Genomic DNA, 27,204 nt, shown 5'->3' on the forward strand with positions numbered 1-27,204 from the left:
TATTGGACTAGAAGTGCCCAGGGCTCTGGAGTTTCATGATAAGGTGTTGATTATTTTCAACTCAAATGAGGAAAACTTTCTTTGCCGAGAGAATGGTAAATTTTTTAAATTACCCCACAGAATTGTGGATGCTCTATTGCTGAGTACATTCAGGGTTGGAATCCATTTTTCTGTCCCTCAGAGAATCAAGGGATGTAGGGAACAAATGGGAAAGTGCAGCAAAAGTAGAAAATTAGCCATTATCTTATGCTTGAGGGACTGAATGACTAACAGAATATATCAATGATTGTATTAGGTCAGAGGAAGAGACTGACAAAGTTGCCAAAATAAATGGTTAGCCTGAGAATCTGAGAGCATTTTAGAATTCTGCAAAGGAGGAAAAGATGAAAAAAGGGAAAGTAGAATATGAGACTAAGGTAGCAAGAAACATGAAAACGGACATTAAAAACTTTTATAGGTATATAAAAAGGAAAATATTAGCAAAAATAAATGTGCGTCCATTGTAAGCAGAGTCAGGAGAATTTATAAAGGGGAATAAAGAAATGGCAGAGAAACTAAACTTTGTATCTGTCTTACAGAGGGAAACATTTTTAAAATCCCAGAAATAATGGAGAATCAAGGAACTGGTGTAAATGAGGAACTTTAATATAGTAATATTAATGAAAAAAGTATTAGATAAATTAATTTGGGGCATTGTGGCACAGTGGTTAGCATTGCTGCTTTACACTGCAGCAGGCGACGGTGCAGAGGGACCTCAGGGTCCTTGTGCATGAGTCGCAAAAACCCAGCTTGCAGGTGCAGCAGGTGGTCACGAAGGCGAATGGGATGCTGGCCTTCATAGCGAGGGGGATTGAATATAAAAGTAGGGAGGTCTTGCTGCAGCTGTATAGGGCATTGGTGAGGCCGCAGCTGGAGTACTGTGTGCAGTTTTGGGCGCCGCACCTGCGCAAGGATATTTTGGCCCTGGAGGGAGTGCAGAGGAGGTTTACTAGGCTGATACCGGAGTTGAGGGGATTGAGCTATGAGGAGAGGCTGAATAAACTAGGCTTGTACTCGTTAGAGTTTAGAAGAATGAGGGGAGATCTCATTGAGACGTATAAGATGATGAATGGGATGGATAGGATAGAGGTGGAGAGACTCTTCCCGCTCAAAAAAGACAGTAGGACTAGGGGGCACAGCCTCAAGATAAAGGGGAGGCGGTTTAGAACGGAGTTGAGGAGGAACTTCTTCACTCAAAGGGTGGTGAATCTCTGGAATTCTCTGCCCATTGAAGTGGTGGAGGCTGCCTCGCTAAATATTTTTAAGAAGCGGGTTGATGGGTTCTTGATAAGAGAGGGGATTAAGGGTTATGGGGAGAGGGCGGGAAAGTGGAACTGAGCCACAACAGATCAGCCATGATCTTATTGAATGGCGGGGCAGGCTCGAAGGGCTAGATGGCCTACTCCTGCTCCTATTTCTTATGTTCTTATGTTCTTACAGCACCAGGGACCCAGTTCAATTCAAGCCTTGGGTGAGTGTGGAGTTTGCACATTCTCTCTGTGTCGCTGTGGGTTTCCTTCAGGTGCTCTAGCTTCCTCCCACACTGCATAGATGTGCAGGTTAAGTTGATTGGTCATGGAAAATTGCCCCTTAGTGCCAGGGGACAAGCAGGGTCAATATGTGGGATTATGGGGACAGGGTCTGGCTGGGATTGTGGTCAGTGCAGGATTGATGGCCTCCTGCACTGTAGGGATTCTATGATACTTCTATGAATGTACTTAAATTCAATAAGCCCGAATCTGAACATTCTGTTGAATGATGTGGCTGTAGTGATAGTGGATGCATTAGTGATCATCTTTCAAAATTCTGTACACTCTGGAAATGGTTCCTGCCAATTGGAATGTGGCAGATGTAACCCCACTATTCAAGAAACTAGGGGGAAAGTAACTGGGAACTGCAGACCTGTTAGCCTGACATTGTTGGTAGGGAGAACGCTAGGACCTATAATAATGTGATAATAGGACATTTAAAAAATAATGGTATGATTGGGCAGTGTCAACATGGCTTATAAAAGGTTTGACAAATTTGTAGGCGTTTTTTAGGATGTAACCAGCAGAATAGAAATAGGGGAAGAGGTGGGGTGTGATATATTTAGACTTTCCCTTATTCGAGTCCAGTGAACAGTCATTTTCGACTAGAAACTTTAACTCAATTTCTCTGCCCACAGATGCCGCCAGAGTTTTCTGTTTTATTTCAGATTTCAGCATCCATTTTCTTTCGCTTTTGCCCTGCACTTCTGACCGCCTGCACCAAGATGGCGCTGGTCCTGTGAGTCCGGTCCCCTGTACCAAGATGGCACCGCAGTTTCTCCTCCTCGTCCTGCCCCCCCCTCCCCCCAAGTGGGTGCTGTCACGTCAATTCCTGCTCTCCTTTAACAAGATGACGCTGATGCCAAACTCTCTGCATGCGGGACTGAGGCGGCGCTCGTGCTGCACTTCCGGTCGCCTACATCAAGATGGCGTTGGGAACGCGCCAACAGTGAAAGAGGTTATGAGGTTTTAACTGGTAGATTCGGAACAAACCGGGTCTCTTCCTCAGCAATAAATGAAGTAGACAAAATGTCTTCAGTTCCAGCTTGCGACGTGGGTTCGAGACCCAGAGCGACGGCCTGGGTAAATTTGGCTGCTCTGACGCGGTGAATCTTTGGGAGGTTTTAGGTAAGTCTGTTTCAGCAGTAGTTGGGTTGACAGGCCTGGGCTGTGTCAGAGGTGCTGAGGTATTTTTCTGTCTCATGTTGTTAATGCGTCACAGTTATAATTCACTTGTTTGTCTGCTCGAGGCTTTCCTGCTCGCTCACCTCTGATATTTGACTGGACTTGGTGATCCAGACGGTGAGAGTCCTACAGTTTGGAATGATCCTCATCCAGCAACTATGTACAGATACTAGAGCAAATAGGAGAGGAAGACCTGGATTATCCTCCAATCCCTCTGTCAGCTAAATCCACCCTGACTGTCATTGGCAAACCAAGCACGAACTGGGATTCAAATCTCAGGCTTGATTTTTTTTTTAATTAATGAGCTGTGAGTGTGGCTGGCAAGGGAGGACCTAGTGCCCATCCCAAATTTCTCTTGGGCTGTTTTCTTGAATATATTTGAGTTACTTGCTAGGTTATTTCATAGGGTAGTTAAGAGTCATGTATGCGAAAGCAGGTAAAAAGATTTCCATTCCTTTACTGTTACAACAATCTGGTAGTTTCATTTTCACTGTTGCTATGAGTAGTTTTTTCTTCCAAATTTATTTAGTTAACTGAATTTAATTTTGCAGCTGCCATGGAAATTAGTCTCGGCCTCAGTCTAATAACATACACTATGCTGCTACACCCCCTACTTGTAGAGATGTAGTGGCTTTTTTGTGGCTTTAAATTTGTTGTTTATAAATGTAAACTGCATATTCTGGGAATTGGGGACAATATTTGAGGAATTTGTTTAAATTTGTAACTTTTTTCCATGTGTGTATCTGCATTTCCCAGGATGCTCACAGATATGGACCCCGAAATTCTTGAAGTCCGTTGCCTTGTCAAACAAACAGTCATTACCCTGTCTTCCTCCAGGAACAGTGCAGAAATCACACGCTGTTTACAGACTATGAAAGAGTACCTAGAAGGACTGGAATGTGCTGAACTTTCACCAAAGAGCAAAGAATTTGTAAACACACACTACTTCCACTTCCTGCAGGCCCTGGCCAATAATCTCAGTGCTGATTGGCTGCTTTTGTTGCCTGTTGACCAGGAAAAAGAATTATTGGATGACTTCTTTCTGAATGGCCCACCTCATCAAGCGTACCTGGTGCTGCTGGACGCCATCAGTGCTGCCAGGTAACCTCATCAACATGGTGGACACTCTGTAGTGAAATATTTATTCTGTGCAGTAGTGTCACTGGCAATGGTGGCTGTAATAAATCCTCTTATTGTGAAAAAAAACACATATCACTGCACACAAATGTGGCCAGTGTCTGCACAGCATTATTAGGATGTGTTATGAATATTGACATACCCTCAGCGTCTTCTTGAACACGTACATACCTAAACACATACATGGGGCTCCTCCTCAATATTTACGTGCTTCCCAGGGAGCACTCTGGAAACTTCTGTCACGCTGTCCTTTGTTGGATGGGCTGTGTAGTGTGGGATGGGGACTGGGATCAGATCCATGTTTTGATTCTGCTGCAATATGGTCTTGTGTCACAGCCCAAGTGCACGACAGGAGAGATGTGTGCAGATTCTGGAGCAGTTCCTGCAGAAGGGTCAAATGGCTCAGCTGATCTGGGAGGTTTGTCTTGAACACTCCTCACCGCACGTGGCCAGTCTGCAAGAGACGTTGCTGAACAAAATCTCTGCATTACCAGATCACATGGCAAACAAACTGGAGAATAACAACCGGGAGATGTTCTACCCCAAGAACTACTACCCACTGTTGGGACGAGAGATGCTCTCTGTCTTGGAGAGAACCTGTGAGCGACTGAAAGGTGAGAATAGCCAAGGTGTGATGTAATGGAACTTAAACCATCTTTCACAACTATAGCTTCACTGACACCCCATCCACCGCCTTAAACATCCACTCCCAATGCAACAGGGTGTACGTTTATAAGCTGCACTGTGGCAGTTCGCCAAGGTGCATCTTTCAAACCCTTGACCTCCAAGGACAAGGGTAGGAAATTCATGGGAAGGCCATCACCTGCATGTTCCCTTCCCAGTCACACGCCACCCTGACTTGATACTGTCACTGTTATTGATTCATTTTTAATCCTACAAATCATTAATCTGTCTTTCTGGTGATGTTGACTGAGGGAGGAATATTGGCCTGGGCTATATAGAGAAACTCCCCAGCTTTTCTTCTGCATTCACCTGAGATGGCAGGTGGGCCCTCCATTTAGTGCCTCAGCCAAAAGGTAGCATCTGTGAAGTGCAGTGCTCCCCCAGTACTGCATTGGGAATATTGATCTCTGGAATGGGACTTGAATCCAAAACCATTTGACTCAAGAGGTGAGAGTGTGGGCCACCAAGCCCTTCTGAGCTTGTTAAAGCATACCAGATAGGATGAGGTTTAAGACTGCAGTCAGTATGTACTGATAAATTTTGCTCTCTCTATCTTCCCAAGTGTAGTGGGAGAGAAGGTTCTCAGCTTAGAGAGGGTGCACTGACAACGTTGGGAGTTGGAAGAATTTGGTGCAATTTCAAAGCCCATTGGTTTTGGTCTATTATGAGGGGCGAGGGGCTAAATAATTAAGTTATTGACTTTGTTGCATTCTGTCACAGGTGGGATGGACTGTTCTCTCTCCTTTGTGTCTCAGCTGCTGGGGAAAGTCTGCATACAGGGCCACACTGGTAAGTGAGCATCACACCAGGCTCAACTTCTCAGCATAATTTGTCACAACATAACCCCTGAGTCAGCCAAAGTTTATGTGGCAGAGCAGACTCGAGGGGCTGAATGGCCTGCACCTGCTCCTGTGTTTCTGCTTGTTTGTGACTGGTTATTTGTATCCCCTGGTAAAAAGTGGATGACTATCCATTGAAGATAGGATTGCTCTTAGCTGTGACACCTTTCACAATCAAATAGTGCTATTTATAAAAGGGCACAGTGCTGGAAGGCTAAAGTCTGTCCTGGATACTGTAGCCCGGAAACAGCTACAGCTTTTGAGAGAGTAACAGAGACTAGAGGTAGAGATGCAAACTACTCTGGACAGTTGCCCCTAACAATATTCTCAGAGCACAGTTGTCAGTGAGAGCTTTCAAGTTGCAGCATTTTTAAGAAGCTCTGGGTTGAACATTAGATCAATCCCTGATTTAACCACTATCCAGTATCACGATGGATTAAGGCAGTTGGCCCTATGCTTCTTGGAAAGAGTCTGCTCTAAGATTTGATTGTGGTCTTTAAAATAATGAAAGAATTAAATTTGGTTCATGTGGTTAAAACATTCTGGTGCTATGTAATGAGGCGGGTAGAATTAGGGACCTTGTGGTGAACGATCCTCTTGGAGAGAGTGATCATTGTATGGTGGAGTTTCTGGTGCAGATGGAGGAGGAGAAAGTGGGTTCCCGGACACGCGTCCTTTGTTTGAATAGAGGGGAGTACGGTAGGATGAGAGAAGAATTGGCGAATGTGGACTGGGGGAGTGCGTTGGAGGGAGGGTCTGCTGAGGAGCAGTGGAGGATCTTTAGGGAGATCTTTCTTGGTGCTCAGCAGAAATTTATTCCGATGGTCAAAAAGGACTGTAGGAGGAGAGGTAATAAGCCGTGGATAACGAAGGAGGTGAAGGAAAGTGTTAAATTAAAAACGGAGGAATTTAGAGTAGCTAAGAGTAGTGGGCGAGAAGAGGATTGGGAGAGGTTTAAATGTCAACAAAGATTGACAAAGAAGTTGATAAAGGAGGGTAGGAGAAACTATGAAGCTGGGCTAGCGCTTAATATAAAAAAGGATAGCAAGAGTTTTTATAAATATATAAAAAGGAAGAGGCTGGCTAGGGTGAACGTTGGTCCTTTAGAGGATGAGAAAGGGGACCTAGTGGTAGGGGATGGAGATATGGCTAAAGTATTGAATAACTTTTTTGTTTCTGTCTTCACGGAGGAGGACGTGAATAATTTGCCGGGTGTTAGCGATGGAAAGGTGGTAGGACTTGGAGGGTCTTAATGACATTACTGTTACTAGAGAGGCGGTGCTCGACAGACTGGAGGGGCTGATTGTGGACAAGTCCCCAGGACCGGATGGAATGCATCCGAGGGTTCTGAAAGAAATGGCGGAGGTTATAGTGGATGCATTGGTGGTTATTTTCCAGACGTCGCTCGATTCCGGGGAAGTGCCGGAAGATTGGAAAACGGCTAATGTTACGCCGTTGTTTAAGAAGGGTGCCAGGCAAAAGGCAGGGAATTATAGGCCGGTTAGTTTAACGTCTGTGGTAGGTAAAATGTTAGAATCTGTCATTAAGGAGGAAATTGCGAGGCATCTTGAAGGCAATTGCTTGATAGAGCGGACGCAGCACGGTTTCATTAAAGGGAAGTCGTGTCTGACAAATTTACTGGAGTTCTATGAGGATGTGTCTAGGGCGGTGGATAGAGGAGAGCCGGTGGATGTGGTCTTTCTGGATTTTCAGAAGGCGTTTGACAAAGTACCTCATAAGAGGTTATTGCAGAAGGTCGGGGACTTGGAGTTGGGGGTAGGGTGTTAGCGTGGATAGAGGATTGGTTGTCAAATAGGAGGCAGAGAGTGGGGGTCAACGGGTGCTATTCGGATTGGCGGATGGTGACTAGCGGAGTGCCCCAGGGGTCGGTGCTGGGGCCTCAGCTTTTTACCATTTATATAGATGATCTGGAGGAGGGAACCGAGTGCAGGGTGTCAAAATTTGCTGATGACACCAAGATTGGGGGAACGGCAAATTGTGCGGAGGGTGTGGAGAGTCTGCAGAAGGATCTAGATAGGCTGGGCGAATGGGCCAGGAAATGGCAAATGGAATTTAATGTTGGCAAGTGTGAGGTGGTCCACTTTGGTAGGAAGAATGGTAGGAAGGACTATTACTTACGGGGCGAAAAACTGCAGCAGGCGACGGTGCAGAGGGACCTCAGGGTCCTTGTGCATGAGTCGCAAAAACCCAGCTTGCAGGTGCAGCAGGTGGTCAGGAAGGCGAATGGGATGCTGGCCTTCATAGCGAAGGGGATTGAATATAAAAGTAGGGAGGTCTTGCTGCAGCTGTATAGGGCATTGGTGAGGCCGCAGCTGGAGTACTGTGTGCAGTTTTGGGCGCCGCACCTGCGCAAAGATATTTTGGCCTTGGAGGGAGTGCAGAGGAGGTTTACTAGGCTGATACCGGAGTTGAGGGGGTTGAGCTATGAGGAGAGGCTGAATAAACTAGGCTTGTACTCGTTAGAGTTTAGAAGAATGAGAGGAGATCTCATTGAGACGTATAAGATGATGAATGGGATGGATAGGATAGAGGTGGAGAGACTCTTCCCGCTCAAAAAAGACAGTAGGACTAGGGGGCACAGCCTCAAGATAAAGGGGGGGCGTTTTAGAACGGAGTTGAGGAGGAACTTCTTCACTCAAAGGGTGGTGAATCTCTGGAATTCTCTACCCATTGAAGTGGTGGAGGCTGCCTCGCTAAATATTTTCAAGAAGTGGGTTGATGGGTTTTTGATAAGAGAGGGGATTAAGGGTTATGGGGAGAGGACGGGAAAGTGGAACTGAGCCACGACAGATCAGCCATGATCTTATTGAATGGCGGGGCAGGCTCGAAGGGCCAGATGGCCTACTCCTGCTCCTATTTCTTATGTTCTTATGTAAAAGCAAATTACTGCGGATGCTGGAATCTGAAGCCAAAAGGGAAAATGCCACAAAATCTCAGAGTCTGGCAGCATCCATAAGGAGAGAAAAGAACTGACAAAAAGAGCATTTTCTCTTTTGGTTTTAGTTCATGTGGTTATTTGAACTAAACAGGTTAAAGGGCCCGGGATCGAGAGAAAAGTTTCTAAAGAAAAGAATATTAGTTGCTAATTAGAGCCTGAAGTATAGAATATTTAGAGGCTGATCTTTATTTAGTTCTATAAAATGACAAAGGGGTTCAATGGGGCAGAAAGAGAGAAACTTTCCTGTGGTGTGGGAGTCCAGAATTGCAAGGCATAATATTCTTAAAATTATTGCAGGCTGCTGAGGAATGAAATCAGGAAGGTTATTTCCACACACAGTAATGGAAATCTGGATTTCTATCACTTAAAGATGTTTTCCTATGTAGAACCATAAAAAGTTACAGTGCAGAAAGAGACTGTTCAGCTGATTGTTTCTGCACTAGATTAAAAAATAGAAAAAAGAAATTAGCCACTCATTCCCATTTTCCAACACCTGCATGTGGACTTGCATTTTTCAATAATTCAGATGCAGATCCAGGTACCTTTAAAATGAGTTGAGCATTTCAGCCTTAGGCACCATCTTAGGCAGTGAATTCCAGACACCTGCCACGCTGAGAGTGAAAGTTTTTCTCGTGCCCCCTCTAGTCCTACCAATGACCTTGGATCTATGCCTGCTGGTAATTGACCCCTCAGCTAGGGGAAACACGACTTTGCTGTCCACCCTGTGTATACCGCTCATAATTTTGTCCACCTCAGTTAGGTCACCTTTAGCCTCCTTTGTTCTAATGAAGACAACTCTAGCCAATCCAATCTCCCCTCATAGCTGCAATTTTCAAGCCCTGGCAACATTCTTGTAAATCTTCTCTGTACTCTCTCCAAAGCAATTATGTCCTTCGTGTAATGCGGTGACCAGAACTGTACACAGAACTCCAGCTTTGGCCTAACCAGTGTTTTATACAGTTCCATCATTTCATCCCTGTATTCAATACCTCTCCCAATAAAAGAAAGTACTCCACATGCTTGACCACTCTTTTTTGACCACTCTTTCCACCAGATGGAGAAAAGAACATTTGAAGTGTTCAGTAAGGGTAATTGCAACAGCCCCAATGCTATCTATATCAAAAGTGTGTAATTACAAAACTCTACCACAAGTTAACACAGACCACTTGGCCCATCCAGTTTGTTCTGCACTGTTGTTATCTGACTCTGGCTCACGTTTCCTCAGATGCAGTTTTGCAAGTATTGGTGCCAAGACTCACTGTTCTTACCCAATCGGATGGCATTTGGCAACGAATCAGTTGGCGATTAGTGGAGAATGTGCCGGAACGTTGGATGGAGAATGTGGTTTCTGGTCTGGTTCGGTTAGCAGCAGGGTAAGTGTGAACTTCAGAACATTGTGAGTGCAGACAGCAGCTGGACTGGCTTTCTCAGCCTGAACACACACAGACTGCAAGCAGTTTGCTTAGAACCAGCTGCCAGCCATGGCTCAGTGGCAATGCTCTTGTTATTGGGTCTGAAGTTATGGGTTCAAGCCCCAAACGAGACAACTGAGAACAAAACTGCCTGAAATTCTCACCGCAATACAGAGAGAGTGCTGCACTTAGTGGTGCAATGCTTAGGGAGCCAAGCATTCGTGAGGGACAACACTGAAGTAGCACTAGATTGTCAGTGGGACAGTATTCAGGGAGCACCAGACTGTTAGTGGGGCATTATTGGGGGAACACCACACTTTTGGAGGGCCAGTATTGAGGGAGTGCTGGACTGTCGAGGGTCAGAATTGAGGTAGTGCTCTGCTGTCAGAATGTCAGTGTTGAGGAACATTGCACTATTGAAGGGTCAGTGCTGAGGAAGCGCCTCATAGACGATCACTGTTAAGAAAGCACCACACTTGGAGAGTTGGTATTGAAGAATGCCATGTTGTCAGAGGATCAGTATTAAGGAAGCGCCTTAATAGGATCAGTATTGAGGGAGCAATGCACTGTTGGAGGGCTGATTATAGAGGGAGCATCGCAATTCAGGGGGTCAGTATTGAGGGGGCACTGCACTGTTGGATGGTCAGAAATTAAGCAGGCACCATACACTGTTGGAGGGCCAGTATTGAGGGAGCACCGCACAGTCCAAGGATCAGTATTGAGGGGGCACTGCACAGTCCAAGGGTCAGTATTGAGGGGGCACGGCACTGTTGGAAGGTCAGAATTGAGAGGCACCACATACTGTCAGAGGGTCAGTATTGAGAGCGTACTGCATTGTTGGAAATTTTTGGATGAGATGTTGAACCAAAGTCCTGCCTTTCTCCTTAGTTGCAAGTAAATGATGCCATGACATTAGCCACTAATTACTGTTTAAAGAGGTTGCACACGAATAACTTGTTTAAAACTTTGCCCTTTCTCTGACAGGCCTGAAGTGTTGTCGAGGTTATTGGGCAGCATCGTGCTGAAGAACAAGAAGGCTGAGTTTGTCCTAACACACAAATTCCTGCTCTTGCAGTATCAACACAAGGTGTGTGCAGACATAGGGGAGTGAGGGAAGATTAGAACAAGGTGTGTGGGAGGAGGGGACCTGGTCAAGGTAACAGATCAGCCAACTTTGGAAGCAAGGATTTAAACTTCATATACCCACACCATGACACATTGCATTAGGATGTTGAGGGATGTGGAGGCTGTTAGGGAGGGAGCCATGTTGAAGGCATTGGGGATGGTTGGGGTAAGGGCAGGAGGGGTGGTTTTTGGGGTGAAATGGTCCTGATTATTATTTCAGCCTGTCTGATATTGTCTTTCTGATTGGTGCAGAACTCTGTGCTACAAAGCTTGCTGGGGTATCTGGCCGGTGAAAAATCTCGGGGCTGCTTATTGGTTGAGGTGAGTGGGTACAAGGGGGTGTCACAGCATCTCTGAGCAATTGATGGGTTTGCAATGTCTCAAGAAACATGGAGACTCTCAAGGAGGCAGGTTGGTAATGCTCTCTCTTGATTGCAGGGGGAGAGGGGGTGTGTGTCTTTGTGTTCACGGCAGCAATTTGAGGGTCGGAGTGTGTTTGAACATTCTGGAGCCGGAATAGTAACCCCTGAGCCTTAACATTTTAATAAAGCATTGGAACTGCACAACAAGCTGCCCTTGGGCTTTCTACTTGCTCTCTCCTGACTGATCAGGATGAAGAGTGAGAGTGGAAATCTGCTTGTGGGACCACTGTAAGCTATAACAGATTCTAAGTTTGTGTGTCTTTGCCAGGTGCTGAAGAAGCTATTGGAGACCTGGGGTAACAGCAGTGCTCTGAGACACACCTCCATAGAACAGCAGCTTTACATTAGCAAGGCCATCGTCATCAGCCTTGCACAACTCACTGACCTGCAGATACAGGAACACAAAGCAGGTTAGTGTTAGTGTATACACACTTAAACAGGTTATTGTGTTTGTGAGGCTGAGGTGAGACGATGAGTTTTGTGATGTAAGTGGGAGATCAAGATGGTCAGATTGTTAAATGAAGGGGCGGCTTTAAGATGGTGTTTGGATTGTGGGAGTTGTGATGTGGTGGAGTTGACAGGAGAGAGAAGGCTAACATGATGGAGTTGATAGATGTAGTCATGAATGTTGTCTGGTGTCTTGTGTTTGCAGAGCTATTGTCTGGGATGATGGCTGGGATGGAGTGTCACCTGGACAGTAACATAGCCCGTGTTCGCCAGCTAGGGATGGTTGTTGCAGAATGCCTTAGCGCAAGGTTGAATTCCGGGGATCATAAGCTCAAGTTTCAGGTAGGTCTGACAGAGCTGAGAGTGGGGAGCACAGGCCCAGTGTGCAGAGATCCTGTAATTCTGCAAGGATGGGCATTTTAATGCACTATCCCCATAATGTTGCAACACAACAGATTTGAAACCAGTCTTTTACTTTTTACTTATCTGCCTCACCTAACGTATCATCAGAGAGCCAGCACCCCTTACAGTGCAGCAGTGAAAAGTTTGCCTAGATTATAAACACTAACCCTGAAGAGTGACTTGAACTTGTGACCATCTGACCCAGCAGCTGACAGACAAACTTCATACGGCTAGTGGAACCTTTCCCTGCATCACTGAGACTAGAATGGGATCAGTGAGCTCTGTACATTTAAGAATTGATCCTGGTTTGTTACACGGTTAGAGAGGTTACAGGGTTAATTGGTTAGAGAGTGGACAGCTCATTACGTATGAAGTGGGATTACTGAAATGTACACACAATAAAATTGATATTAAAACACGCGTTAATAGCTTCGGGATAGACAAACATAGCGAGTGCTCTTTCTAGGCATGATAGGAAATTTAGCCAATACTATTGACATGATGGGAGACCTGGCCGAGGATGCTTCCAGAGGTGGCTAGTCCAGCAGCTGCAACAATAACAGCTTTCACAAGAATTCATTTCTGAACAGGACAAAGAGGAGATAAGGCGGAACTCAAGGCCGTACCCAAGGCTAAGGGATGAGATAATGGGAATAGTATGGTAAGAAATTAATGGGAAACATTACAGTGAAAAACAGCAAGGTAAGACTGTTCTCCAAAGCTTGCATCATTGAGAGAGGTTCCATGGCATTCTCTTTCTATTAATCAAGTCTTAATCAGAAGTTCACAGATTTGGAGAGGTTGTTTAGTTGCAAATGCATGCAATGGCTACTGATCTTATTACTCAACCTCTGAGTCACTCAACACCAGCATGAATGTTGATTTGATTCTCTGATCCTCACACTACCCTTGTTTCTAACCAAAGTGGTACAGTTATTGATGTAATGTTTTTATTCTATGGTCCTTCAGTATGCGGAAGACGATGAATTAAGGGAACTCCAGTCACTGTCCACTCCGAGGCCACTGTCCAGCTGGGAGGCTCCTCCCCAGCAGCACAGGTACATTAACATTCAATATTTGAAATGGACTCGCCCTGTAAACTACAAACCCAAGTACTGGAATATACAGCATATATAGCATCTCCAGAAAAAACTTTCAGTTGTGTAACCTTGCATCAGAGTGCTGATGAATCCATCTGCGCATTAAGAGGTTATAGAATCATAAAATCCTACAGTGCAGAAGGAGGCCATTCGGCCCATCGAGTCTACACCAACCACAATCCCACCCAGGCCCAACTCTCCATAACCCCATGCATTTACCCAAGCTATTCCCCCAACACTAAAGGGCAGTTTAGAATGGCCAATCCACGTAATCGGCACATCTTTGGAGTGTGGGAGGAAACTAGAGAACTTAGAGGAAGCCCATGCAGACATGGGAAGAACATGTGAACTCCACATAGACAGTGATCCAAGCCAAGAATCGAACCCAGGTCCCTCGAGGTGTGAGGCAGTGGTGCAAACCACTGTGCCATCATGTTATTTGGTTGTTTGAGTTGCTATTGTCTGAAATGCAGGGTGGGATTTTACAGCCTCCCGCATCCCGAAACTGTAAAATCCTACCTGAGGTCAACGGACCTTCCCACCCCTCATCCAATCCGGTTCCCATGGCGGACGGAGAGGTAAAATTCCAGCCACAGCATCTGTGCCGCTCAATATGCTGAGTATGAAATGTTGAATGAGAGGGAAACCGATGAAAAACAAAAAGCCATACCAGATTTTGCTTGTTGCTCTACACTCCCTTATTTTCATTGGCAATATTTGAACCCTGTGGTGAAAATTTGCATGGTTCCTTCCCCATTCCTGTAGCTATATCATTCCGTCTCCACCTGATCCTCCTCACAAGCAAGAACTCAATTCACTGTCCACAATCAAGGCTATCATGACTTTAATGAATTTTCATCCATTTCTAGCGATGGAGGTTCACAGATGGAGAGCAAACAGAAGTTGGCTGAGAGCAGACAGAAACCAATAGAGAGTAAACAGCCAGAACAGAGAATCCAGGACACAGAGTCAGAGTCCGAACTTGACAGGTTTGTAAATCTAGTTTTCACCTCTCCAGTTTTAGCCATTAAAATAAGAAATAGGCACATGTGCAAAATGGAGTCAATTCTGGCCTCCTCTGGCACTCTGATCTCCTTACAGCAGGAGCTCAGGCTATGTCCCAGGAGGAGTAACGTGCCAAATGAATCCAATACTGTCCTTACGGTGAATGGGTCTCTCTCTCTCGCTCATTGCTCTGTATTCTCTATCTAATTCTCCCTCTTGTCCCCTGTGCTCTCTAACTCATGACCTTCCTTTTCATAGCTCATTCCCTAGTCTGCTGTCTCTCTCTCTTCACACTTTGTGCTTTCTGGCTCATTTGCTCTCAATTTCACTCACACTCTCTCGTTTTCTTACTCCTCTTGTACTCATATCTGCTCCCCTTTCTCTCCAGCCTTCACTCCTTGTCTTTTTATTCACAGTGATGATGAATTGACTCCCTATGACCTGTCAATGGACACTGAACTGCAGAAGAGTAAAGCCCCAGTCTACGTTAGTGACTGTCTGGAAGGTAACCTGATGCCTAGTCTTTGTGTGTCATATTGTGTGGGGGTGAGGTGAATAACTGGCCAGTTTGGGGGAGAGGGTGCTGAGTGACTGATCAGTGTGTGGAGGGGGTGGTGGGTGTGCAATGACCATTCAGTGCTGGGGGGGAAAGGTGCTGAATGACCAGTCAATGTGTGTGGGGAGTGCACTAAGTGAGCAGTCAGTGTGGGGAGTGGGGCTAAATGACTGGTCAGTGTGTGGAAGGGGGAGCTGAGCGACTAGTGTAGGGTGGGGAGGGGGTACTGAGTGACCAGTCAGTGAAGGGGGGGAGCTAAGTGACCAGTCTGTGTGTTTGGGGAGGAGGCGCTGAGCGACTGGTAATTTTTGGGGGGAGAAGGTGGGGCTGAGTGACCAGTCAGTGTGTGGTGGTGGTGGCAGCGGTGGCAGCTCTGAGGTAGCCTGTTTTGTGGGGGGGGGCGGCGGCGGTGGTGGAAACTGTGTGACTAGTCAGTGTGAGAGGTGGCAGTGGCTGAATGACTCGTCAGTGTGAGGGTAATTGACTCTTTGACCCTGGGGAAAAGACTCCAACTAGCCATTCTACCCAAACCTGTCAGCTTGCAAACCTCTGTCAGGTCCCCTCTCATCCTCCAACACTCCAATGAAAACAATCCAAGTTTGTTCCAGGTTTCTTCATAGTCTGTATCCTCCAAACCAGGCAACATCCTGGTAAATCTCTTCTGCACCCTCTCCAATGCATCAGTATTCTGCTGGTAGTGTGGTGACCAGAATTGTACACAATACTCCAAATGTGACCTAATCAAAGTCTCATACGGCTGCAACATGATTTTCCAATTTCTATACTCAGCACCCTGACTGAAGGCCATAAGCCTTCTTGACCACCTGAGTTGCCATCTTCAGGGGTGTGTGGATCTGCACACCTAGATTCCTCTGTATGCTGATATTTCTAAGGGTTCTACCAATTACTGTACACTTTCCTTCTGTAGTAGACCTTTCAAATTGCGTCACGTTGCATTTGTCCGGGTTAAATTCCATCTGCCATCTTTTGGCCCAGATCTCCAGCCAATTTACATCCTGCTGTATTCTCTGACAATCCTCCTCACTATCTGTTATGCCGCCAATTTTTGTATCACCTGCAAATTTACTAATCTGACTACCTACATTTTCCTCCAAATCATTTATTTATATATATATATATATATATATATATATATTGCAAACAACAGAGGCCCCAGCACTGATACTTGTGGAACACCACTTGTTACAGACCTCCAGTTAGAAAAGTATCCTTCCGCTGCTACCCTCTGCTTTCTATGCCGAAGTCATTTGCATCGATTTTACCAGCTCAGCTCGTGTCCCATATGACTTCACCTTCTGTATCAGCCTGTCATGAGGGACCTTATTGAAGGTGTGACTAAAGTTCATGTATACAATATCCACTGTCCTGCCCTGGTTAATTTTTCTTGTCACTTCCTCAATCAAGTTTGTGAGACACAACCTCCCCTTCACCAAACCATGCTGCCTATCACTAATAAGCCTATTCTCTTCTACATGTGAGTATATCCTGTGCCTAAGAATCTTCTCTCATAATTTTCCCACCACTGACGTAAGGCTCACAGGCCTGTAATTTCCCAGATTGTTCCTCTGTTTCAGAAAGGCAGATGAGACAATGTTAGCTACTCTCCAGCCCTCTCATACCTTGCCCATGGCTAAAGCGGATACAAAGATTTTGGCCAAGGCTTCAGCAATTCTTTCCCTCACCTCTCTGCATTCTGGGATAGATCCTGTCTGGTGCTGGAGACTTGTCCACCTTAACATTTTTCAAAACCTCCAATACCCTCCCCCTGTTTTTATCTCAACATGTCCTACAATGTCAACATCCTCCTTTTTATACACACCATTCTCCTTTGTGAATACTGATGCAAAGAACTCGTTAAGGACCTCACCCACCTCATCTGGCTCCACACTCACATTCCCTCCATTGTCCCACTCACATTCCCTCCATTGTCCTTGCGTGGACCTACCCTTTCCTTAGCTACCCTTTTCCTCCTTTATATACACATAAAAAGCCTTGGGATTCTTCTTAGTCCTGCCTGCCAAGGACATTTCATGGCCCCTTTCTTCCTTTCTAAATTCCGGTTTATCTCTTTCTTGCTATCTTTGTATTCTTCAAAGGCCTTATTTATTTTCAATTTCCTAAATATTTTGTATACCTCGTCCTTTGTCACTAATTTCACAATCTCTCTTGTCATTAGGGGTTCCCAAGTCCTGCCATCTTTATTCTTTATTTTACAGGGACATAATTGTCCTGAATTGTTAACAGCTGACTTTTAAAAGATTCCTATTGGATATAGATTTACTCTCAAACAGCCGCCCCCAGTCTACATTCCCTACCTCCTGCCTAATATGGTCATAGTTGGCCTTCCTCACTTTGCCTACGTACTGATCTCTGGATTTCTGATTGTTTTACAGTCCTGACAACATCTGCAGACCCAGAGCGAATTGAAATCTCTTTGAATGTTGTGGAAAGTTTGATTAGAAAAAACCCAACTGCAAGCAGAGAGGTGAGCGAGAGGGAGGGAGGGAGAGAATGGGGGTGATGACAAATGTTTGCTATCAGCATTGTCAATGAAGGATTCTGGTTGTCATGTTCAGGAATTGTACTTTTCACTTGTGTACAGCTTAGTATAGAAGTCTGTGGTTGAGCTTCACTCTGGAGACTTGAACACAAAACAGAACCATTGCACTTTTCAAGGGTCAGTACTGTCAGAGCATGAGTATGAAAGGACCATTGCACTCTTGGGAGGGGTGCTACTCAGGGGCAGTACCGATGGAGTATCAACTATCAGAAGGGCAGCACTGAGGGAGTAACACACTGTCAGAGATGCAGTACGTGAGGCAGCGCCGCGCTGTTGGAGGGCAGCACCAGAGGAGGGCCGTGCTGCTGGTGGGAAGACAGCACTGGAGGAGGGCTGTGCTGCCAGTGGGAGAGGGGGGAACCAGCACCAGGGGAGGGCCGTGCTGCTGGGGGGGCAGCACCAGGGGAGCGCCACGCTGTCAGAGGGTGAATTGAGCTGTGGTCCTGTTTGCGTTTATTGATGGTTGATGTGGGAGTTAACCAGCACTATTTGAAAAATGATCCAGTATCCTAGTCAACATCCATCCCTTGTTTCTTTGTATAGTATGAGGATATTCTGTGTGTGATCGCTGATTTAACTGATGGGGGATTAATTTGTTGGGTTTCTGAGGTGGGGTGCTGAAGCAGCTTGTTATTTTATTCCACAGGTCAGTGTGCAGTATGCACAGGTACTTCTGCACCTTGAGGACAAGTTTAACATCTCTGGGTTTGCAGGGCTGCGTCAGCGAGGGCTGGTGGCAATCACTGTAACTGATATCATTCCTGTAAGTACAGAGGAAACTGCTGAAGAAGCAGAATGATCTATTCATTCTGGGGTAGCTATAACTCTGAGCAGTTAATGAATGTGTAATATCATCACTTGTCCACCGTTCGTCTCTCCATGGAACCTACTTGAACTAAAACATTGCCTGCCTTCCACTGTCCTGACCTCCAGACCACCCATTCCCCCCGACTGCCCTGTTCCCACAACCCAACCCCCCACCATCCTGACTCATTGTCTTGTCCCTCCCACTATCTTGACCTATCTCTCCATCCCCACAAATTTCCCATCCTGACCACCCTGTTCCCCAATTGCCCCAGCTTCCCATCCCCTCAACCACCCTGCTCCCATTGCCCTGCCAACTGCCCCTCGAACGCTCCACCAACTGCTCCATCCTCCCAGACCTCCCTTCTCCCTAACTGCCTCCCAGCCACCCCAGCCCTCGACATTATCGTGCATGCCCCCTCCACAGGCTTCAGAGTCCAGTGGTCCTTCTGGGCCTCGGGCCTGCCATGCTCTCTCAGCTCCATCCCCTCTTTCCTCTCATTCTGCATCCATCATCTTTCCTGTCAGCCTCCCATTCACTCGCAGCCAGACTCCGAGAGTGACTGAGTGTCCAGAGATAGACTGCATTCTATTCCCAGTATGGAGTGACAGCTTCATCCTCTTTATCTATATTGCAGGTCACTGAGTATCTCACCTCCGAGTTCTACACTGTGAATTACAGTCTGTCTCAACGTCTGGACATCCTGGAAGTGAGTGTTCATCTTCCTCCTTCACCAGTTACTGTTCCAAAGTAATTTCCTACCTTGTCTGCAACTTCGTCCTGGTTCCACCAACTCTGTGCTTTATGTTTGCCCAGGTCTTAGCACTGGCTGCGCAGGAATTATCCGAGCCTGACAGCAGCCAGAGAGCAGCCAAGGAGACCCCTTTCATTCAGCTCCTGAGGGAAGAATATTCTGATCCACACACCCCCAGTCAGCAGTGGAAGAAAATCATTGAAGAAAGATTAGAAAAGAAGACCCGTCGCTTCAGCAAAGTAAGAGCAGAGCCTGGCTGGAGGGTTGGCTTGGGTTGAGCTGGGCTGACTGGAGCCGGGCTGGACTGGGCATGTGGGGGTGGGGTGGTGGCGTCAGAGTAGGAGGTGAATGAGGAGCAGTGTCTGCTGATTATCTGGTTGGGTGCATTTAGCTGTGGGCCTCTTGGGAGAGGTTGATGAGCTTGCTGTTGTATGGGATGTGATAAGCTTGGGACAGGGCTTCTGAAATCAGAAACAGTAAAACATTCACAGAACAAGGTCAGGCAGTGGTCTGTTCAAGCCAAAAGCAGATTGTTGACTGCCCCTCTCCTTCCTTTCTCTCATTTTCCCTCTTTTTTTCCTCCCCTGTTCATAGACGTAGAGATGCCGGTATAAACTTGGTGTTGTGAGACTTCTTATTCTCTTCATAGGACAGTGTGAATAGCTCTCTGCTGCATTTACTAATGACTTGATTGATCCTTTTTGTCAGGGTACTTCGAGACCAGAACCCTTGGCTGTTCCCAACAGGCTGAGCCCAGTCGCTGGACATTTCTTTTTCCCTCTAATCAGGAATTATGACAGGTAATATCTGTTTGTGAATCTTGTCACGACCACAAAAGTGTTTCCTCAAAATGGTCCCTGAGTTAAGAACTTGTGTGTATGTATGTAGCCCACTTTTAATTTGAGTTTATTACAAAACTACAACTGAAAGTTAATTAAGCAAAAGTGGTAAAGTTATTTAATAAAATAAAGATACAAAAATTAAACTTTCCCTCACCTGACGACGAGCGGCTCCAGAAGCTCATGATTCTAAATAAACCTGTTGGACTTTAACCTGGGTATTGTGAGGCTTCTTACAAAAATTTAGAAGTAGATAAAGGGAAAAAAAGTTATTTAAAGATGAGATTTCAAATCAGCCTCTGTGAGATATTGCTGCAGGCTTGTGCTCCAATTCCTTCTTTTCATAAGAACATAAGAAATAGGAGCAGGAGTAGGCCATCCAGCCCTTCGAGCCTGCCCCGCCATTCAATAAGATCATGGCTGATCTGTCGCTGCTCAGTTCCACTTTCCCGCCCTCTCCCCATAACCCTTAATCCCCTCTCCTATCAAAAACCCATCAACCCGCGTCTTAAAAATATTTAGCGAGGCAGCCTCCACCACTTCAACGGGCAGAGAATTCCAGAGATTCACCACCCTTTGAATGAAGAAGTTCCTCCTCAACTCCGTTCTAAACCGCCCCCCTTTTATCTTGAGGCTGTGCCCCCTAGTCCTATTGTCTTTCTTGAGCGGGAAGAGTCTTTCCACCTCTATCCTATCCATCCCATTCATCATCTTATACGTCTCAATGAGATCTCCTCTCATTCTTCTAAACTCTAACGAGTACAAGCCCAGTTTATTCAGCCTCTCCTCATAGCTCAACCCCCTCAACTCCGGTATCAGCCTAGTAAACCTCCTCTGCACTCCCTCCAAGGCCAAAATATCTTTGCGCAGGTGCGGCGCCCAATAATGCACACAGTACTCCAGTTGCGGCCTCACCAATGCCCTATACAGCTGCAGCAAGACCTCCCTACTTTTATATTCAATCCCCTTCGCTATGAAGGCCAGCATCCCATTCGCCTTCCTGACCACCTGCCGCACCTGCAAGCTGGGTTTTTGCGACTCATGCACAAGGACCCCGAGGTCCCTCTGCACCATCGCCTGCTGCAGTTTTTCGCCCCGTAAGTAATAGTCCTTCCTACCATTCTTCCTACCAAAATTTTCAAAATGAAGTAGTTGAAATTTTAACTTCAATCAGCAGCTGCGATGGCTTCTGCAGTTGACTGGTTTGCCTTTTTCAGGTGGACTCAGCAGGTCATGCAGGTTTTGCAAGACAAAAGATTTTTTGTTCCTTGCCAGTTCCTCGATTATGGAACTTGTGAAATTGTCTGGATTCCTTCACTACAACAGCAGTTGAATTCTTAATAACTTCCTCTATCACTCCAGTTGCAAAGAGCAAACCCTACCGATGATCTCTCAAGTTCTTCCTGACGATTCTGTGCACAAAATGGCAGTTCTCCTCCAGACTTTAAAATTATTGCTATATTAATTTTCAGTGAGTCATTATTTCACCAAAAAGTTAATTGTTTTGAGGTCCATTGAAGAACTCTTCTGTTCCAACAGAGGTAAAAGAGGTTTTCATATCCTTTAGAAGATTCAATGGACATCCCTGGGGTTTTTTTTAAATCTTCGTAGCCAATTTTAGAGATTGAATTGATTTTATTTATTATTGTCACATGTATTGGGATATAGTGAACAGTGTTGTTTCTTGCAAGCTGTTACAGACAAAACATAGTGTACGTAGAGTGCACAGGGGAGAAGGACAGGAAGGATAGGTTGCAGATAATAGTGTTGAAGAGAAATATCAGCTTAATATGTGATAGGGCTATTCGAAAGTCTGATGGCAACAGGGAAGAAGCTGTCTTTAACATCTGTAATATCATAATTACATGTTTGTGACAATCTTCACAAGAATTTATGTTAATCGTTTTTTCATTGATTATCTCACCTATCACAATCCCAAACTCATCAATCATGTTATGAAGAACTGATGGTTCCCTCTCCCACTCAGGTAATTCGATTTGATTCCCCACAACAACAAGTTGAATTCCACAAGTGCCTGAAACGTGCAACATTTCAGGGTAATTAATGTTAGCAAGTCAGAGATTGAGAGAAATCTTGGCTCAAAGTGGAGGAGGAGAAGAGATAGACACCCAGACAATGAAACTGAGCAGAGTTTTCTCTACAGTCACCACAGCAGCCCCAGCCTCAGTTAGACTCAGACTCAGCTTCTTGTCAACCCAAGGATTGCATGGACCCTTTTACAGGCCAAGGTTAAAGGCAAAATACTGCGGATGCTGGAATCTGAAACAAAAACAGATTCAGATTTCTGCCGGAAAATCTCAGCAGGTCTGACAGTAACTGTGGAGAGAGAATAGAGCTAACGACCTTTCTCAGAGCTGGCCAAGATTACTTCCTGCAATGAAGACTGGCAGTTTCGCACCAGTCCCCTTTTTTTTTTGTGACCCTGAAAGTCTCAGACCTTCAGTTGATTCAAAATAACAAACAACAGTTTTATTGAAAGAGATGTTGCCTGCACACAGTATAAACTAAAACTAGAAGCCTCTGAAAACCCCCCAGTGACATCACTGTCAAATCATGTGACCAGCTCTTAAAGCAATCATGCAACTACTTAAATATATAATATTCCTGCCAGATCCCACTGGCCACTGCTTAATTCCCCCTCCCAGACCACACTGACCACTGCTTTATTCCCCTTCAGGCCACAGACACCGTTTGACTTTCTGGCTGCAGAGCCTCTGGTGATGGGACGTCTAATTCATACACTGGCGATTCTGATGTACTTTTCTGTGAATGCCCCGGTGAGTGATGAACCTGGGAATGCTAGTGGGTGGTATGGGACAAGGAGTGAGTGTGGAGCACACTTCTGGTCTGATCCTGATGCAGGATTCATGGGGTGCTCTTCAGCCATTTAAACCGAAGCACTGGTGCTTAGTGTGAGACTTTTTACTAATGTGAGTCATGTAGCATCAGCTATGTGAGTAACCTGTGAGTTTACCCTCCCCTAGATCGCTATCCACATGGGGAAAGCTCTGCTGGATTTCACCTGGGCTGTTCGGTATCACACAGACACGTAAGTAACTGCTCAAGTGCCAATAACCTTGGTGTTGACCCTTTCTCCCCGTTAATGTGTTTTGACAGTCGATGCTTTGCTGCTGCAGCCACTATTCAGTTGCGCTGATTTTCTTCACCTTGCTTCTCAACTGTTCATGTATGAGCAATGGCAAGGAGTGCAAGCAACATGATGGGTGGCACTGCAGTCCCAATTCCACTCAGGGCAAACACTCGTCCATTCAAATGTTATCAGATCAGGACAGCCACTTGGCTGACATCACTCGCTCATGGAACTTTGTAATTTTGAGATCAATGGTGCTTGATCCCAGTGAAAATTCAGGGAACAGTGAGGGGATGGGGGGTGGGGGGGTAGTTTTGTGTCCGTTGATGGTGTCTGGTTCATCTCCAGGGGCATCTCCCAGTTCCAGTCTGTATGTCACCAGCTGCAGGCTACTTTGAACACCCTCAACTAGAATTGGGGAGTTCAGTTTTTGCTGTGGGCTAGGTTAGTTGGGTCATTGTAGCACTGCTTGATGGTTTGTGCTGTGAGCTGTCTGCTTAATTGCCTGTATTGGGGAGAGTATGTAGCCCATTCTCAGGCCTCTTTTGTTATTCTCTCAGGTATGTGCGACAGGGTACACTATTTGCTGTCTCCTCGGTATTGCTGAGTGTTCCTAGCCACATCCTCCTGACTGAAGTTCCAGATGAACTCCTGGAAATGAGATCCTGGCTTGCAGGTGAGTCCTCAACACCGTTCCGGGTAACGCAGCAAATTTGACACTAACCTTCCTGTTCAGGGATGTGGCTCAGTTCCAGGCCACATCCGCTTTGTGTATCGACCTGGGTTTTCTCAATATCCTAAAGTTGAACTGCCCTAATAGTATTGCTGTGTAATTCACTAGACAGTGTTGCTCTGGGGAGTGGGAATTTGAGCGGATAATCTAAATATACCTCTGCAGGTATATGGGCTGATTACAAAGTAGAGGATCCTGGCTCCTTTTCATCAAAGATCTGAAGGGGTCCAACTGGTGAGAAGTATAGAAAGCCTAACATGCTAAGTGCTACCTTATTGATCCCCAGTGAAATGGGCTTTGAGCTTAGGTGTTGCACCAGTGGCTGGAATCCCACTGTGGGACATACCCCTAATTTTGGCTACAGCCTATTGCAGAAAGTCCAAACTGCCCCTGGGATGTGAGGTATAATTGTACCCTGAGTGCTCCAGTTCCCAGTGCATACAGCAGTCTAACCGTAAAATGTTACTCTCTCGCCAGATGTTGCAGAGAATGATTCAGATGAAGGTTGTCGCAAGTCAGCCTTGCAGAGCTTGCTGTTACTGGAAAACTTCAAGAAGAAGCTTGGTCTCTCCACAGAATAATTGGCGAGCACAGGCTGAGGTTCATACATTGATATTCCTGTAATCTGCAAAGGACACTTCCTTGTAATCATGAACTGGGATGTGTGATACCATCCGAGTTTGGCCTTGGACAGGACACCGTCACCAGCAATTGCAGGGACTGCAAGATTCAGGAGCTGGGGGACAGGAGGAGGAGATACAAATAGTGATTTCCTTTAAGACTGACATGGATGAGAGAAGTCTGAACCCATAATGTTTTATCCCCCATGTTTGACAGCAGTTGGGTGGCACAGTCATTAGCATTGCTGCCTTTTGGCACCAGGAACCTGGGTTCAATTCCAGCCTCAGGTCAGTGTCTGTATAGAGTTTGCACACTCTCCACATGTCTGCATGGGTTTCCTCCCACACTCCAGAGATGTGCAAGCTAGGTTAATTGGCCATGCTAAATTGACCCTAGGGATTAGCAGGGTAAATATGTGGAATAATAGGAGTGGGGCCTAGGTGAGATTGTGGTTGGTGCAGACTCAGTGGGCCGAATGGCCTCCTTCTGCACTGTAGGGATTCTGTACTTAACTCAAGGGGCTCAGTGCTAAAAGTTTCAATGGAAAAGTGGATCATGGCCTCGAAGTCTCACATCTAATACGTCCATGCACTGACCTAGAGATGCAGTCATCTGTAATCAGTCTCCCTGGAGCCCTAGGTGTACCCCTTATTTGTCTTTGATGAAGTTGCCGATTCTCACTAGGATGTGTATCTTTCTGTCTTCCATGCTGCTCAACATGGAAGTGTGTCATTGCTGTTCCTGACCCCAGTGACCACATGTGCACTTCAGACAGGGATTGAGTAACAAGAAGTGGGGAAACGTGTCCAAACCAGAGAGACTGTAGTAAATCGTAGCATATCTGATATAACAGTGAACCTGTGACTTCATTGTTTGTGTCGATGAACACCACACAACATATATTTAGTCCACTGCAACAGTGACTATCTGTAAGTTAACAAATGCTGTGAGGGTAAGACTCATCTGAGGCCTTTTTCTTCTGCTGATTGTTAATGACTCGTTCGTTTTATCCATGTGACTGTCTTTATGGCCAAAGTGAATTTATCAAGTTGTGTACAGTCCAGAAGTCTCAGATTTCTTCCACTTTCTGTGCTAAACTAGTGACTCCTCCCTCAGGAGACAGGTACAGTTGCCAGAGCCCGAAAAATTGGACAGAAAATCTCCCAGCACCAACACTTCTCGCAGCAGATTAAGCCTGAGTCACATCGAGGTCCAATCTGCTTTGATTCAGGGAAATATTTCTTGTTGTGATTAACAGAGTTTGTGTAATTTCAGAATAAATTTTATTTTTTTCTCACTCACTAACCTGAGTTTTGTCGCACAACTTTCATTTTTTTACCACGCTAGGAAAGGACAATGAGGGGTGGCAGGTTCCCATTTTCTTTCTCTCTCTCTCTCTCTCTCTCTCTCTCTCTTTCCCCTCCCCCTCTCTCTCTCCCCAGTAAAGTTGTGTAACTGCCTCTTTCACTGGTGGGCTTAGTCCTTCTGCAGTCTTTACCTTTGCCTCCTCCATCTGCCACCTCTATTGAAACTGCAGATCACTTGCTGGGCTGCCCTGTAGCTGTCCATTCATATGTAAATTTAGACAGTGAGTGGCTCAGTGTTGTTCTGTTGTGAGGAAGTTCAGAGCTAATCCCAGATCTGTTCTACACTTGACATTTATATTTAACCCAATGGTACAGAGGCCAATCCAGTCACCCACCCTGCTTCACCCATCCTGACTGGCATCAGCACAGCCCAGGACTGTCACTGGTTGGCATGTTCACCAGCTGTGTTCTCTATATCCTACGTTGCTCCTTGTGTTTTTGGATGAATAAAACTTGTTACAGTAGCTGGATGTCATTCTTCTGTTGGTTTCGCTTTCTCGTCATCATTTGAAACAATGAGCAGAGTGTTCCTGAAACAAAAGTATTTATTTCCATCTTTACAAAAGTAACAGTTCTTGTCAGTTGTAAAGAATTATAAAGTCAATAATATCTCTTCCCCCTTCCAGTTAATTCTCAAGGTAAGGTGACAGTATTCCAATTAATAGGAAACATGAGCTCAGGCTGTTTGGATCCAGTGTCACCAGTTACAGGAGCCATTTATTACAAGAGCTATTACCTTTCAGTCAGGGCTCGTGAGGCTCACAGAACCTTCAATTGTCACTTGCCTGGCAACTGAAGCTGTGTATGTTTTATTCTATCTCTAATGCTGTAAAGGCTGCAAATACCAATCAGTGGAAAATATGGAGGGAAATCTGAGACTTTAAAAAGTTTTGTGCTTCTAGGGTGATAAGAACCCTTTCCACATAGATAATCTTGTGCCAATGTCAAACAGTCAAAAGGCAGGTACAGCGCGGGGTTAGATACAGATGAAAGCTCTCTACGTTGTCCACATCAAACAAACTCTGGGCAACTATAGCACAGGGTTAGATAAAGAGTACCATTTCCTCTATCCTTATCAAATTATGTGCTGCTGTGTACTGTGCTGTCAGCCATCAGCAGCTGAGTGAACCAGATTTCACACAAACCCATACAAGCAATAAACTTGGTCTGAATCCTGGTCATAGAAGTAATGATGTGGAGATGCCAGTGTTGGACTGGGGTAAACACAGTAAGAAGTCTTACAACACCAGCTTAAAGTCCAACAGGTTTATTTGGTAGCAAATGCCACTAGCTTTTGGCGCGCATGCAAGCGCTCCAAAAGCTAGTGGCATTTGCTACCAAATAAACCTGTTGGACTTTAATCTGGTGTTGTAAGACTTCTTACATAGAAGTAATGGCCAGTATCTAATCCACAGTGATATTCAATCAATAACACTGTTTAAAAGGTGAGTGGGGAACTTCATCTTTGGCAATGACCTGAGCTGTAGCAGGAGCTGAAGGTGGCTGAAAAGTGATAACAGTTATAATGAACACCTTCAAGCATACTGCATC

At 45.6% G+C, this 27,204-nt stretch overlaps 1 protein-coding gene across 1 annotated transcript; it reads left to right on the forward strand.

Moving 5' to 3' along the window:
- The first annotated feature begins 2,489 nt into the window (after positions 1-2,489).
- On the forward strand, positions 2,490-26,097 carry telo2 (TEL2, telomere maintenance 2, homolog (S. cerevisiae)). The gene is made up of 21 exons (XM_080206717.1): positions 2,490-2,696; positions 3,510-3,854; positions 4,227-4,504; positions 5,295-5,363; positions 9,598-9,745; positions 10,769-10,871; positions 11,162-11,230; positions 11,600-11,741; positions 11,984-12,120; positions 13,150-13,238; positions 14,150-14,269; positions 14,702-14,790; positions 17,256-17,347; positions 18,069-18,185; positions 18,865-18,936; positions 19,044-19,220; positions 19,690-19,781; positions 22,519-22,618; positions 22,826-22,890; positions 23,493-23,608; positions 24,143-26,097. Exons 2-21 carry the CDS (start codon positions 3,511-3,513, stop codon positions 24,244-24,246), a joined length of 2,523 nt encoding a protein of 840 aa, XP_080062843.1. The 5' UTR covers positions 2,490-2,696; position 3,510; the 3' UTR covers positions 24,247-26,097.
- Positions 26,098-27,204: the final 1,107 nt, after the last annotated feature.

This window comes from Carcharhinus amblyrhynchos, chromosome 18 (assembly GCF_965287045.1).
Source record: "Carcharhinus amblyrhynchos chromosome 18, sCarAmb.v2.hapA, whole genome shotgun sequence".
NCBI lineage: Eukaryota > Metazoa > Chordata > Chondrichthyes > Carcharhiniformes > Carcharhinidae > Carcharhinus > Carcharhinus amblyrhynchos.